The sequence below is a fragment of the Sceloporus occidentalis genome, unplaced genomic scaffold, assembly GCF_023333645.1.
Source record: "Sceloporus occidentalis isolate IW3139 unplaced genomic scaffold, rSceOcc1.0.p SCAF_6, whole genome shotgun sequence".
Taxonomy (NCBI): domain Eukaryota; kingdom Metazoa; phylum Chordata; class Lepidosauria; order Squamata; family Phrynosomatidae; genus Sceloporus; species Sceloporus occidentalis.
The window spans coordinates 88,918,908-88,935,422 of NW_028316986.1; the positions used below are offsets into that span (position 1 = coordinate 88,918,908).

A 16,515-nucleotide genomic window follows, 5' to 3' on the forward strand; every position below is an offset into this window, starting at 1 on the left:
CGTAAGACTTTCGAGCCATGGAATCCAGTTTGCAGCTCTCCATGTTGTTTGGAGTCAAAGCTGCTTTAGGAGTGAAGTGGAGTTGGGATGCTTCCATGATAGCAGAATTTGGAAGGGAGTGCTCGAACCAGGGGTCCTCAGAGGGAGTGATCCTGTACAAATTGTCCAGCTTCTTAGAGAGCGGCTGAGAAGAGAATGGCACAGTCCAAGAACGTTTCACAATTTTTGACATGGAGGGTAAGAACGGGATCGAAGGGGATGTCAGAACCCTGCCCTGGACACGTTCATCAATGGGATCAAGATCCTCCGCATCGGTGTGGAGAACCTTGATATGGAGAGCTTTGCCCATACGGATCAGTTGCTCAGTGAAGGATTTGACATCATCAGAAGGAGAGGCCGCCTCAGGAACTGTGAGGGCCTGGCATTGATGAATTTGAGAGAAGTCCGATTCTGCATAGAGGTCCTGGGCGGTGGGAGCACAGCAGAAATAAGAGGCGTCTGGGATGGAAGACACGGTGGTCAGTGTGGGCCACCATGGAAGGAGGACGGGACAGAGAGGCTACTGCCGAAGCAGAAGCCGTGCGAGTGGGAAGCTGAGGTTCTTCCGTACTGAGATTTTGAAGATATTGTCCCGCTCGAACTTCTGTCACAGTGGACTAGTTCGGAGGTTTGAGAAAGATGCTCGACAGGGATGCAGTGAGATGCAGTCAGGTGTGAATCAGGAAGCTGATGAGGAGAAGCATCAAGCTCCGTGTCTGAAGCCCTTAAGGAATTGGGAGAGGCTTGGCTCAAGGTGGAGAGTGGAGGTCCTCTCGAGATGGAAGAGGTGTTCCGGACTTAACGGGTAGCTGGCTGCACAGTGCTGAGCCCAAGTCTGTGTCAACAGGAGGCAAAGGTTCAGTACAGGATCGATGGTCGGCCTCCGAAGAGGTGGAAGGGCAAGATTTTTTCTCCTTATGGTGGGAAGAGTCCTTGCCCTTGTCCTTAGAAGACTTATGCTTCTTTTTGTTGGACTTGGAGCCGTTTGAGGATTTTTTCCGCTTAGGGGAGGGTAATTGCCCAGATCCCTGGTCCTCGACTTTGCGTTTCTCCACAGTGGGAGATTGCAGAACCTCGGTGGAAGGTGTGCCCTCAGCAGAAGGAGCCTTGGCAGTGACCTTAGAAGGAGTGGGAGGCCTCAAAATCTGTGTGTAGAGCAGAGAACGAAGGCACATCTCCCTGTTTTTCCTGGTCTGCGATGTAAAGGCCTTGCAGTGAGGGCACGTAGAAACATTGTGTCCCTCGTCCAAGCAAAAGAGGGACGTAGAGTGGCCGTCCTGGCTGGGAATTTCCCTCTGCACTCGGTGCATCTCTTGAAGGAGTGTGAGGACATTGTCAAAGCCAAAGGATGAGGCGAGAGAGTGGTCAAACAAGCTGAAAAATACCATTTATCAGAGTCCAAAACAAGTCCGAATCACTATCCAAAGAGAAGTCAACACCGAAACATGGTCAAAAATGAAAGCGAAAGAGAAGGAAGGAGCAAATTCCAAGCGAGGTTCCTGTGCTGCTCACGCAGCGGACAAAAGGAACTGAAAAAGAGCGGGAGGACACCTAGCCTATATAGAGGGTGGACGGAGCTACTGCCAAAAACTCTTCTCTAGCAATTCCAGTAGGATCCGAAATTGCTGCACAGGCTCAAAATAACCCATTTGTGTGTTTCGCAGAGACCACAAAGAAGAATGTCCAGATTTGTAAGCATTAAAACTCCACACACTTTGCTTTGGTTTCACCCATCTAATTTTGTCTCATCTTCTCTCCATCCATTGCTGGAATAACCTTTCCAAACTGAAATTCAGTCATTTGGTTGAAAATTGCCTCCTCCTATAATTTAAACAAAGTAAAATCTACTATTGATATAGTACTTCAGATAGTCTTCAAAGACCTAAATAATTCTTGCATTAATTCTATAAAACAGATCAGTATTATCTCCATATTGAAGACTGAGGGGCTGACGTAGAGAAGCCCTAGTTTGTCTAAAACCATCTAGAGCAAGGATGTGGAACATACGGCTTTCCAAATAATTTTTGGCCTAGATGCTGCATCATCCCTGATGATCATCCTTGGTTATGCTAACCAGGAATGATGGGAACTATAGTTCAATATCTGGGTGGTCATATGTCCCTCCTTAACCTTGGTAATTCCTGGCACACAGAAGAAAGCATTTGCATTGGAACTAATGGTGTTGTACAGTCCCTCAGAATGTGGGCACAAACAGTACTTTTAATCAGCATGTGATGAACTCTAGGGAACCTATTGTTGGTATGCTAATACAACACACTGTTGGCACAAAGACTGGATATTTATTTGTGTGCTTTTGCAAACATATCTTTTTGAGTTACTGAGTGAAAGACAATTAATAAACCCAACTGCATGTCGTGGCTTCAACATTGATTCCACCAGCCCAACTCACTGTGTGGCTAAAATTCAGTAGGGCCAGGCTGAGTAATTGGAAATTATGCAGCAGTAAAGCACTGTGAGCTGGTGTGAGAAACTGTCATGAGCCTTTTTTTGTTTCTTTCTTGCTGCAAAAGAAAAGTAGGAAGGTTCATTTAAGCTGAAATGGTATTCATCTGATAGATGTGCAGTTGTGTGAATTTAGGCTGTGACGCTAATAGTGCACCTCACCAATATGCACATTTATGCACAACTAAATCATGCACAATTTTCCCTTTTGTGAGGGAGAATTGTGGATTTTGGACTGTATATATAGAAGATCCCTACTTCTCAGAAACTGGAGTGTTGGTCCAGGAAACTGAACCAGTCCTGTAAAACCTCATTGTCTCTTACACTAGTAATCCAACATGCAGCCTGAACCATCCCCAAAGTGATTAGGGAAATACCAGCATATATAAAATTTTGATTTGAGTTCTCTCAAAAGAGTTGTCATTTGCATGAGATACTTCTGCATGATAAGGGACACCTCTTGTGACTAGAGATATGAGTAATACCTTTGCAAGTCTGAGCAAGAAAGAATAAAATTGGATCAATGTAAAGAACAGTCTTGAAGCACTCACATTTTATTCACATCATTTGTAAGTGGTAGTCAGAGTTGACAAACCAGTGCAATCACAGTTGCAACCTCCATCCTCTTCAACCAAAAGTACCCAGCATAATACTCTGGAGTGCAGCCCTCCAGATATTGGACTGGAATCCACATCATCCCTTACCATTGACTACACTGGCTAGGGCTGATAGAAGTTAAAATGCATCCACTATAGGGCCCCAGTTTGCCCATCTTGATCTATAAAATACAAAATCATGGTAGACTATGTATCAGTCCAACACTGGATTATTTTAAAATTCAGTGCCTGTACTCCTTACATGGCATGGTTGGTAGCCATGTTCAGCAGTCTACTGGAAAATCAGATCCTTCACTTTTAGATACAGGACAAGAAAGGAAGCCCACTCTTGAAAGGGTCTATGATTCCTAAAGTGGGTGGTACAGCCTCCCTGAGGGGAGTGGGAAAATCCATGTGAGTGGGGGGGAGAGGGCAGCAGGGGAGCAGTGAGAAGAAAAAGAGGGCAGCAGAGGGGGCTTCATTCAAAGTATTGGTGTGCAGGAAAGCAAGGGAAAGACAAGGGGAACCACCTTGAGGACCATGGTGAGGATGAGGATTGCATGAAATGTCTTTTCATGGTGTCTTAAAACCACCGCACAGCCTCACTGATCGCTGTGTGTGGTGGTGTCTCCCACTGTTCACCTACCCATGCGAGCTCACTCTCTTAGCCACTTCTTTCCTATTATTATTACTGTCATCTTCCGGCCTATGAGGGAGTTGACCAGGCAGCTCCATCAGGGCCAGCCTAGAAGAAGAGACTCCTCCCTCCATAACTGTCATCTTCCGGCCTATGAGGGAGTTGACCAGGCAGGCGCAGCTCCACCAGGGCTAGCCTAAAGAAGAAGAGCCCTCCCTCCAGTCCATCTGCCTTGGTCCAGGCCTCAGAGGGAGAGAAAAATGCTGGACCTGATCCCCTCCCCGCCTCACCATTCCTTTCTCCTTTTGTGTCATGTCTTTTTAGATTGTAAGCCTGAGGGCAGGGAACCCCTCTGTTGTAAGCCGCCCGGATTCCCAGTGATTGGGCGGCATATAAATAAATCCTATTATTATTATTAGTGGCAATTGGGAAATTCTTGTGAGGCTTGGGTGCAGAGCATTGCTTCTGTGGTTTGGAGCAACACCATTTTAGGACTGGAGCAAGGAGTTAGAGCATATCCCATTGGGGCAAAGTAGTGTCCTCTTTTCCACACTGGCCTTTGCCACAAGGCTGACACACAAAAGGCTGTTTGAGGGTATTTGGGGACAAAAAGCATTCTTAATTTTAATTTTTTTGTAGAGAGGGTTCAGTGTGTGTGGGTGATTTGCAGTGTGTGAGGGGAGTGTGTCCCTTCAACATCTATGGAGTAGGGATAATGCAGACTCCTAGCCTCCTGCAATTGCTCACTCTTGCTCTGTATCAAAAATAGAGCTTGGAAATGTTACTTCATCGGACTGCAACTCTTACAGTTCTCCAGCCAGCAAGATCAGTGGTTTTTCTATATTCTGGCAAAAACAGTCTATGTAGTCCGAATCTGTGATGAGGGGTATTCCGCCATGCCCCAAAGCTTCTGCTAAGAAGAATTTGGCCAGTTGTACTAATATTGGGACATGCAGATCAACAAAGATCATTATACTTACCACCATTCCCCCTCCCACAAATGCTTTGAACTGTTGTATGGTTAGGTGATGTTTTAAGCCCCAGACAGCACTGTCCAGGTCATCCCTTTTGGTTAGGATCAGATCTAAAATGGCTGATCCCCTTGTTGCCTTTTCCACCTTTTGGACAATGAAACTGTCTTTCATGCAACTGAGGAATTTGCTAGACCTTAATGTTTTGGCTGAGTTTGATTTTCAACAAATATTATCAGAATAGTTGAAATCTCCCATCACTATATATCTCTCCTATATGAGACAGTGGTCATCTGTTCTAGAAAGGCATCATCCAATTCCTCCGTCTGACTCGGGGGTCTGTACTAGACTCCCATAGTAACATCCCTGTTGTTTGCCTTCCCTTTAATTTTTATCCAGATGCTCACCAACAGCCAGCCTGTATAGACATATTGCTGAATGGAACATATCACTGAGCGTACAATCACATTAATGGAAACGGATCTATGCTGCTGGGTCTATGACGAGATTATCATACAAGCATCACAGGGCCGGCATCCTTGGGCAACTGCTGGGGCCCCAGCTCCTTATCAGTACCTACCAGTAATGACTAAACTTATCTTTGCATTTATTATGCACTGATCAATCCCAAGCAAGTAGACCTAGCAACCACTTCCCACAATACCCTAGAAAATGCACTATAGTCCCATGGGGAATTAACATGGTGGTTAGACCCAGAAGCTGCCTGCTAGGAATGATAAACTGAGAAGGGTCTCTCTGGAAAAATGTCTTGCCAAGTTCCCCATCAAATATGGACCTCAACCCCCTGACTTTGCAACCAAATTTCAGGCTGAAATTTCCCTTGCTTGGCAGTAAAGTACTAGGTCTATTTTCAGTTTCAAAGAGAACATTAATGAACCAAAAGAGGCCATGTTTCCTAGGACCAAAATGAAATACAATACAGGACTGAGGGTTTCACCGTTTCTCTCTTTCATGTTCTTGGTATTGTAAAAAACAAACAAACAAAATCAAATCAAATAAAAAATGCTTGTTGGATTCCCAGAAGTAACTAGCTGGCCAGTATGTGAACAGAACGCTGGACTTTGCAGATTTTTGGAGCCATCTAACAGAATTCTTATGTTGCAAACGGGGTCAGCTATGACAGATTTCAATAATATTAAGGTGCTCAGACTGAATTCTTCACTCACTTTCCCCTCCCACAGACAATATAGGTGAATATTACTTTTGAATCTCCCTTGATAACCCTTTATCTGGAAGACATGGGTCCAAAATGCACTACAGAAAAATAATCCAGTTTGACACTGCTTTAACTGCCCTGTCTCTCGGTGATAGGGAATCCTGGAAATTGGTAGTTTATTGTGGCACTAGACCTCTCTGACAGAGGCGGCTAAATGTTTCACAAAACTACAGTTCCCACATTGAGTTAGGGCAGTTAACTGGATTATTTCTGCAGTGTGTTCTGGATTATGGTAGGTGGCCTCATACTGTCAAGGTGGTCAGGCCTATTGGACTGATACCTCAACTATTGTAATAAGATACAATAAAAGAAATCTTCAAATAATTTATTTATTCTTTCCTTGCCACCTTCAGTTACACATTTACCCAGAGGTATATTTTTGACAGGGTGAGGGATTGAAATAAGATGTAAATTATCATACTAACAATGTGCAAAGTTCAAATTACACTTTTGAAACAGTATAAATATTTTAACACATCTTCACATTAATTCACAAAATTATATATAGAAAGTTCACCATCAAAGGAGACAGACACTGAAACTCTTGGACAAAGGAGAAGAGAGGATTAATGATGGATATTTTCCTAAAGTTGTGTACAAACACAAAGAGGAACAAACATGCTTGTTCTTTTTCCACAAATAAAAGTCAAAGGAGAAGTAAGAGATTCATGAGCAGGCAGGGATAGAAAAGTAGATTTAGACCACTGCTCCAAATCTGTGCTCTTTAAGGGATTTTGGACTTCAGCTCCAAGAAGTCTCAGCCATGTTGGCCAATAGTCTGGGATTCTGGGAGCTGAAGTCCAAAATCTCTTAAAGGGCAGTTTGAGAACCATTGATTTAGACTGCTGATTCAGACTCCCAGTACCATTCTAGCATTTTGTTTGATACATTATTTGCATCAGGCAAATAGTAAGGTGGGATAATGGGGGCAGAGTTCAACATCAGCTGGAAGCAGCTTCCAAACGCAATGAAAATGGGTTTGTGTACGAGCTTTCCTACAATATTAGGTCTGATTCTCTCACAAGCCATTCACAGCAGCAGTCAAATATCATGAAGGTGGAAGAGCTGCTGGTAAAGTGGAGTACCAGCTCCTGCCTGCCTCGTGAAGCTCACTAAGTGATCACAAACAGCAAATGCAGAAGCTTATAATCTAAATTCCACAAAGAGCAGGGTAGCTCAGCTATAATGCTAGACAAGAGAAGAAAGCGGCTTGGAGGACCCCTGGTACATTCTTTGGCAAATCACAGCATAAAATATACAGTGACTTGTTTAGGATGCCTGTCCAGAAGACTCTCTACCCCTAATGTATACCCCTGATCTCTGTAAGCTTCCCTTCTGTGCCATGTATGATGTCCATGAAAGATTTATGATACCAATGATATAAATAGTATCTAAAGCAATTAAATACAGAATCTCTATTAGTTAAGTTTCTCTACCTACTCTGATTGCTCTTCCATTTTCAGATGCTTGGAAGTTAAGTGAGACAGACCCAATTTCTTTCATATTTCTAAATTATTACAGTCTATGTGCTATACCCTCAGACACAACCAAAACATCAAATGTGCAAAGACTGACCAGCACTGGTGGACGAAGCTGTAGTTGATTATAACTCTTGTTGTATGCACATAAAGCTCTGGTTTAGAAAAGGTAAAGACAAAAACAATTTAAAAAGCGGGGTGGGGGTGGGGGAGAGAAAATCAAATTAAAACCCGCAACTTGCTAATGTTCTCATTCCATCTTTGACCTCCATCAAATCTCTTCTCACCCAGAGATCAGTGTTTTGAAGAGTCAATCAGCCCCAAGCCATGTGGCAGCTGTCATAGAAAAGCTCTTCATCTCAAACCTTTAGGTTTCCCCGTAATTTGGCATTCAGGCAGGGTGCATGAGAGGTACTGTCCAAAATGGCCCAGGCACTACATATCTCTTGTGACAGTAAGTACATTGAGCATAGAACAGAATCCAAACAGCTCTGGTCAACAAATATCTGTTGTCAAGTATTCCACATAAATGTCCTGTCATAGTCATCTGTACTGAAAACAAACTGCTTTTCTGTCCTGGTATATATAAGTCTGGACTATATGTTCTCCTCTGTGTCACAAATGGGTATCCATGCGTCCACAAACACATTCATCTCTGTGTGTGTTTACATCCGTCTACTTAGCTTATTCAGCTTATTATTTTGTCTGGCAAATCACACATTCCTTCCACAGGCAGTGAAGAAAGCCAGGTGACAGCAGGACAATGAAGGGTTTTGGACATAGCACCATTTCCTCTTCTTTTTGTTGTTGATTCCTTTAGAAAGACAAGAGCCATTGTGTTTATTCCTTCTTATTAACCATATATCTGTTTGAACTGGTAGCACTCATTGCAGTACCCGTGGCATTTGCTGTTGCCATAGTGATCACAGGCGGGAGCTCGGCAGCGCTGTTTAGGGAGTTCGTCTGTGGAATGGTCTCCCCGAGGTTCCCCAGACTGTGCCCGCTGGTTGGCTCGCAGGCAATGCTGGCACAGTTCCCCACTCCTAGTGGTTAAATGGTTCCTACAAGAAGCTGTGGTACACCTGCCCTTCTGGGAGCTTGAGGTCGTCTGGTGTAACTCTCTGTGTTGTCCTGTTCGCTGGAAACATTAAAAGAAGATTGTCATTACAGCAGCATATTTAGACTTTTATTTGATTCTGTGTGGGCTTTTACTACCTTTAATCACGTTACAGTATAGAGGGGTTGGGAAACAAAAGGGTTGCCTGCGGTTAAAACTGCAGTTGCTGGTTCTTCTTCCTCATCATTTAAGAACTAGACTGATTTGTAATTACACTGTGCAAGCAGCTATGCTGAATAGGATAGAAACTATTACAGCCCTTAGAACTCACAGGCTATTTCTTTGCCCTCACAAAAGAAAAACAGAAACACAGATACACAAATATGTATACAAGAGCTAGTGTGGTATTGCAGTTAGAGTGTCAGATTTGGAGATTCAGCTTTAAGTTGTTGCTATACTGTATTATTCTTGGTTTCACAGTCTACCAGATATTATTGAAGGGAATTGTGGACCATCAATGTTTTGAAGACTACCCAAGAATCTAGGAATCAATGGGAAATGGTTAGCAAATGTGGTACATTCCAAGCAATGTGACTTTTTTTATAATTGTGCTACTGTGATGTTATCTACGTTTGTTATTGCTGTTGTTGTAATGATGATGATACATCATGACTGTACATAGTGCTGTTAAGAAACAAAACAATTAAAACAGATATCCTTGCCAAATGGATATACAAGGTAATAAAAGCAAGGAAATATAGGGGAAGGTAAGAAATGATACAAAAAATATGAATAGTTCAGATTCACATAATCTGAATATACAAAACTGTTTAATAATACTAGACAATTAAAAGTCCCCACTGAGCTGTTGGGTTGGTCACCCACAATCAGCCTGATCTATGTCACAGGACTGCTATGAGGAGGAAGTGGAGAGGAAAAGAGCTTTGCATGCCACCTGGAAACTATTAGATGAATGACAGGATATAAATGTAAGTAATTTAGAAAGAGATGGAAGAGAAGATGGTAGTAATAGTAGTAGTAGTAGCATTTTCTTTAAAATTCAGATGGCTACAAAATGCACAATGAATTATGGCACTGTAATATTGATTAGGTTTTTAAAGAATTCAGTGTCTGATTTATCTAAAATTCATGTTTTCCAGTTTGTGAATAAATCAAATCTCTCTTTTTTCACTACAACCCTCCTCCCCCACTGCATAAAGTTATATATACTTCTTAAGCTCTTTATCATACATCCACCACTAATGGGGTGATTCACCAATTAGTTGGATGTAAAATCCAAACCATTCTGGAAACCATTCCTTTGATGTTTTCTGCAGGATTTGGATGTGTCATTAATCTGGCAATGATAATGTTTTTTCTGTCTTTAAAGAACGGTGATGGTCCAGCATATTATATCAACCTCCAGAATCCCAGGCAATAAACTAAGCATCTTAAAGGGACTGTAACTATACTTTTAATGAATGTATTATGGATTTTCTAGGAAGGAACGTAGAACTGAAATGAGTTCCATATGTTTACTAACTTCTGACTGTCTCACTAGTTGGTCTTCTGTCCTTCTGGCTTCCCGGAGCCGCTTGCTCTGTGCTTCAATAAAACATTTCTGGCAGTATCCCTCAAGCATTGTGCTTCCTATAGTGCCACACTCTTGACCCAGGCAGGAAACAGTGTTCTGGTATACGGCAGCAGAGGTTCCAGAGTGCCCCAAGGCAGGAGACCTTCTGTGATGAAGCAGTGAGGCATCTATGGCAACAGAATGGAAAGAAAATGTTCACATCAAATCTCTGAAGACACTTTAAATGTTAAACACACAAAGAAAAAAACACCTGCCAAGTTGTTTTTCTTCCTCCTCTTGGAGTATCCATTCTAAATACGTACATTAATGGCAGTGCTGGGGGAGGGAGGAGTTAGATGATTTTAAAAAAAATCGATTAAAGGTTCTTGTACTTTTTACAAGTGATGGTACAAAGTAAATGCACAGAATGAGAGACAATCCTAAATAGCAACAACTGTCAATTCATTATCAAACTACCTAAAGGGTTCTGCAGTACAATGACATACACTAAGCATGCAAGTGCCAGGCATCTCCAATAAGGCTGAGAAAGTCTCACGCAAAAACCTGAACAGATACTGTCAGTCAAGCCTAGACAAACAGTGAGCTGGACAGGCCAATGTTTTGACTCTGTGGTATGACTGCTTTCTATGAACAAATGTATAAATCCTTGCTTTTCTGGCATTAAAATTCCCTGTCCTGAGCTATGGCCAGAACTTTCTACTCAATTCTTTACCCACCCCAGACCATCTCCATCAGTCTAAACCCAAATCAGGCAATCTACCCCTGGAAGCTCAAATAGGTCTGGTGTTCACTGCCAAAGCTAAGCAGTTATGTCCTGGCTTGCCACACAGGACCTGCTCATGACCTAAATGCATGGGAGGGGGACATTCTGTGAACTTAAAATTGACTCTTTTGCTTGAGTGTGATTTCAGAAAACTATCTGAGAAGCATGTGTGCCTGGATAACAAAATGAATGCCTGATAATGCAAAAACATGGGTGGTTTGGTGCTCTCTTGTGCACCACAGCAAAATTTGAAAAAGTTCCAAGAATTTTTGACATTATAATAAATGACTAATACAGCTGAAGTGTTTCTGCGGTGGTTTTTTGGGCCACCATGTGACACACACCAATGCTTCAAACAGTACTGTTTGCTGTATTTGCATCCGTCTTTTCCCTTGCAAATTCAGAGTCAGGAGAAGTACCTTCTGCCTTAATTTCCACCCCCAGCAGCTTGGTTACCATGTTCCTTGGCAAGAATGAGCAAGACTAAACAGCATTTGCTTACTCACCTTTATTTTCCCGGTACTCAAAATAACACAGTGTGCAAAAGCCTTCGTTCTGAGGAGTTCCAAAAAAGCTGCATCCAGGCTTTCTGCATTTACTACTCCCCCTCCTCTTTTCTGCTCTTTGGGACTGAGCATGTGGCAGTGGCTCGATCACACTGCTACTGGTAACAGTGTGGTGTGAACTTGGCAAAAAGCTTTGTGAGAGATGGGTAGGATCGGACGTGGACCTCTGATGGCCTGGCAGGGTGGCACTCGGGCTGGTATTCAACAACCGGTCTGTAGTCCTTTTGAAACAAGTGCTGCACATGCCATTGAAAGTCCTATTGGTGTCCTTGAGGCAGAAAGTACAGGTCACACAGTCCAAATGCCTCGTGTCATCTGGGCTTTTGCAAGGATTCAGCTCTGTCGAGTTATAGCAGCGTTCACAGAGCCCATTATATTGCACATTCAGGGTGAAAGGGCAGCCTGGAGTCCTACATTTCATGGCAGTGGTTTCACTGTACAGAAAAAGACTTGGGGCTGTCGGGGGTGCAGAGCGAGGGCCTGTCTCAGGATTTTCACATGTCTGTGCAGCAAGCTCACGACATTCACCCTTTGGTGAACCAGATCTATTTGCCCAGGGTTTCTCACCCCCTATCCTGAAATTCTGCCCCTTTGTATTACTCCCCTGCTGTTTCCGTTCAAAACACTCGTGGCAGTAGGGCTGGGTGCTAACGGACATATAGAAAGGGCAATGGGGAGTTTCACATTTTGCCTCTACGAGGGACAGCTGAGACAGGTGCAATTGAAGCCGGTCCCTTGTGCCTGCTTCCCTTCCAGTAGCTTCAGTGTTCTCTTGCCACCTCTTGTACTCATGCTGCACCAGCTGAAAATAATCTTCCACTAGATTAATCTCTTTAGGCAAGTTGCCATCATCCAACCTGCGAAGGAAAGCAAAACAAAACCCCAAAGTGTTATCAAAGGATGGAGAAAAGGCCACAAACCTACAGAATCTGAGAGGAAACAGAAAAGCAGGAATGGCTGAAATCTTATAACCATCATAAAAAGCAGCCCAATCTGGTTTTGACAATTAAGATGCAGGGTAATGCTACATGATGTATAGAAACTGAACAGAAATGTGTGGAATTTGGTGGGAAAGGGAACAGTTGAATGTACAAGCATTCTGGAGCAGGAAGTAGATGTTTTTGTTCACTCATGAACATAAATGAATACAGAAGGCTTTTCTTCCAAGTATTATCATAACTTTCCTGTATATTTACAATGTTCTGCATAGGGCCTTTGGGACCACAGGGTACCTGACAGAAGGTGACCTCATCTGCCTTCTCTAGCCCTTTGTTGGCAAAGGAGCTGACCTCCTCTCTTATTCAAGCCAACTGAAAATTTCTCCATTCACCTGAGAATGGCTGATTCTAGCAATGTCTCCCTGGCAAAATTTCCTTGGAGGAATGGAACATACATCAAAATGACAAATAATACATTTTTCTGAAAATGTATTTTACTGGCTTCCTACTGAGCCACTGAAAGAAATTTGCTAGTTTTGATTCCTCAGGCCATGCTAGATATTGTTGTGTATTTTTTTCTTATATGATACTGGGCATCTTTGAATTCCATGGGACCAAGTGTTACACTGAATACAGAGAACACACTCCCAGAGTGGATTACTGTTTCCCCAGCTAGCCTGGTTACTGATTTGGAAAGGGCTCCTGGAAATGAGAAGTTGAATGCATGACTTAAGAAGAAACCTTAACACCAATTACAATGTTGAATGTGGAGAAGAATCAGACTCACTTTGCTGTGTTAATTATATGTGTTGTTCCAGGGTTCCAGCCTTGCACAGGAATTTCTATCATCATCAGATAGTCTCTCAGCAGCTTCTCTTTTTCCCTTTCTTCAGAGTCTGTGAGAAAGTGCACTTTCAAGTCTTCAAACTTGCCCTTTTCACAAGTGACCAATGGGACCGCCCGGATCTCTATCAATGGAAGAGAAAGGGAAAAGATCACTGCTGTGAATCAAATAGGACTGACAGGGACATAATACAGCAGAGAGCACCAGTAAGCATCTGAATTGTATAATCCTCATCAATAAACAACCATGACTAAAAGCAAAGGACTGATCATGAGACTAGGCTGGAATAATCAAATAGTAAAGGGTAATGGCATAAAATGAGATGGGCAACCCCTTTCAAGGTAAGCACCTATAAAGTTTATATGGCTCAGGTCCAGATTATGTGAAGAACTGTGTACTCACTTACAAACCCACCCATACATTGAGATCTGCTGGGAAGGCACTTCTTTCTGTCTCACCATCCAGGTATATCTAGCAGAAACATGGGAGAGGGCCTTCTCAGTGACTGCCCCCAGGTTCTAGAGTTCCTTTCCCAGAGAAGTTAGACTGGCCTCTTCCCTACTTTCTGCCACAGGCAAGTAAAGACTTTTCTGTTTCAACAGGCATTTCATGATTGATTGTATAAAGCCTGGCTCATCTAAATAATGTACTGGACTTTTCTATTTGTTGTGCTTGTGTGTGTGTGTGTGTGTGTTGCTTTTAATGGTTTATGTTTTAACTAATTTTAATTTTTCATTGTTTAATTTCTTTTAAACTTTTCTATTTTGTGAATTTTTAACTATGTGTTTTTTAATCTGTTGTAAACTGCTCTGAGTCCTGATCTGAGAAAAGGGTGGGTAGTGATGATGATATATCTGATTGTCTATTTCATATATTTGACCATTTGACAAAAGTACATTTATGGGCTGCTTGTTTGGATGGAAAAAGGAGCAGGACAGTGTCAGTACAGTACAAAATATGGCGGTGAGGTCTGGAGACTGACCTGGGCCACTGTCCTTCAGAACAATCAGCGGTGTGAAGTGCATGCTGTCATAGGCCAGGACGATGGGATAACGGTAACACTCTTCTGCTGGCCAATGGAGAGGCAAGTAAATCCCACCGATGTTCAGAGGAGAAAAGCTTGAACCTGACTGAAGGCTTCGAAGCATCTTATCTGTTTCAAGTGAAAGAAAAAAAAGTTTAATGTATTACAAGACTTCCACCAACATCAGAACCAGGGAAATACTTGTGCTTTAATTTCTTAATTATAATTATGTGGCTCTCCGGATATTTGTTGGGCTACAATTTCCAACATTCCTCACCACTTACTATACTGTCTAGAGTTGCTGAAATATACAGTCCAGCAACATCTGGAAAATTGCATGTTCCCTCTCCTGTATGTAAGCAGATAAATAACTTACTGTGAGAAAATATAAAAGCTAGCAGAATTGGGACAAAAAACAAAGCCAAGCTTTCACAAGCCAGGCCAACAACGAATTTTGTACTGAATAGTATTTTGTTTTTTAAGTTGGAGTTACAGTTTGCCCAAGTAACTGCCACATTTAGTGGAAAGAACCTCAGGGAAATTAGGTGATTTTAGCAAAGGGATCTGAGGAGTCCTCTGTTCCCATTAACAGAAGGCACTGTTCAAGATATTACTTCCATTTCTACCACAGTAAAGCCACTTCTGGACTCTCTTTTCACTTAGAAGTGGGGTTCTGAACTAGTATTGTGTTACCCAATGGGTGCGATCCTTCCTGTATAACTATTAACAGTTGTGAACATGCCTGACTCACCAAATCTGTGTGGTATAATAATAAGGTGGGATAAAATATTTAAATCCCCCCTTCAAGCATACCCATTATGTGATTAGCAACTCTATCAGCAGAATATCTAGCATGAATTATGCAGATAATACAACTCCCCCCATTATGCATATAACAATCATATCAGCAGATTGTCTGCCATCATGCAATTAACAATCAAATCAGCAGAATGTCTGCCAAGGTGGGTAGGCTCTTCCCATGATCTGAAACTCCAATGCAACAGCATCCCAGAATACAAGGAGAGCCAATTTGCATTTAGCTTTCTTCCCAACTGACCACATTCCTCTAACACACTGATATTGGAGAAAGGAACTGGTGGAAATCCTGTTTTGCCCTTCCAGTTATTACAATGGGATGTTAAACGTTTCTCTTTACAGTCGGCCTTCCATATCATGGATTTAACCATCCTTCCTTCTTCTTCCTTCTTTCAAATCTTCTGCCTGGGCTTGGCTTTAGGGGCAGTGTCTGCTGCCCACTCAGCCAGGCCTGGAGCTCCAGTCTTGGAGCTCCCTCTCCAGGCTGAGCACCCAGGATGGAGCCTCTGGGCTCTGAGACCAAGCCCTGGCACTGGCCTCAGTTCCCTCCAGCCAACTAGGTTCTGAGGGGCTGGGGCCGGGGCTTGGGGTCCAGACGCTCCGTCCCCGGTGCCGGGCCTGGTGACAGGTGCTCTGAGATGCTCAAGTCTTGGCCCCAGCCCCAGCTGACTGGGAGCCAGACTCTGCCTCCCCACCCAAGCTGGGGCAGAAGATTCAAAGGAAGGAAGAAGGAGGAGGAGGAGGGAGGGAGGGAGGGAGGGGGAAGAAGGGAAGGAAGGAGGGAGAGAAGAAAGGAAGGGAAGGAGAGAGGAAGTGAGCAAGGGATTTTTGTTCACAATGGTAGCATGGCTGCGTGCACGCTACCATTGGGGACAATGAGGGCTTGCCATCTGCGGATGTTCAAATGCACGGATGGCAAGTCCATGATAAGGAGGGCCCACTATATATGAATTCCTACCTGCCACAACGATGATTGGCCGTCTTAAGATGTTAACAAGGACAAATATGTGTATTTCTTCCAAAGATTTATACTGGAGGCCCTGTTGGGCAACTGAAGTTTCTGATGATGCCATCTTGATGAGATTCTCCCATTCATCCTCCCAGTTCTAATGGAAAACAACAAGAAGATACAGTTCACCTGCTGTAACCACAGATTCAAGCATCCATTGCTTGAAACTTTTAAAATATATATATATATAAATTCCAAAGAGTAAACCTTGATCTTGCCACTTTTTATATTTTTATATAAGGGATACCATTTTACTATCCAATGTATTTAACGGAACTCAAACATCCATGGATTTTGGTATCCACAGTAGGTCCTGGAACCAAATCCCAGAGGATAACAAGGCCCCACTGTACATAAAGCTCTGGAAGCTAGTGGTCCCAAATCACTCCTTCTCAGTTTGACCTGTTTTCTAGTGGACAAACACTTCCAACATCCCTGTAACTGTAAAGCTTTCCATGGCCTCCAATGTGGGCATGCCAGCAG

The 16,515-nt window shown here is 42.9% G+C and overlaps 1 protein-coding gene across 4 annotated transcripts in view; it reads right to left on the minus strand.

The window, feature by feature from the left end:
* Window positions 1–6,288: 6,288 nt before the first annotated feature.
* TNFAIP3 (TNF alpha induced protein 3) overlaps window positions 6,289–16,515 on the minus strand; it is a 28,991-nt gene continuing 18,764 nt past the window's right edge. For all 4 annotated transcript variants that reach the window (XM_089530291.1, XM_089530294.1, XM_089530292.1 and 1 more), the window contains exons 4-9: window positions 15,982–16,129; window positions 14,166–14,336; window positions 13,127–13,307; window positions 11,342–12,258; window positions 10,022–10,239; window positions 6,289–8,559 (exon numbers count right to left, since the gene is read on the minus strand). In XM_089530291.1, the coding sequence (XP_089386417.1) occupies window positions 8,275–8,559; window positions 10,022–10,239; window positions 11,342–12,258; window positions 13,127–13,307; window positions 14,166–14,336; window positions 15,982–16,129 (1,920 nt within the window). In that variant the 3' untranslated portion in view covers window positions 6,289–8,274. The remainder of the gene's footprint in view (window positions 8,560–10,021; window positions 10,240–11,341; window positions 12,259–13,126; window positions 13,308–14,165; window positions 14,337–15,981; window positions 16,130–16,515) is intronic.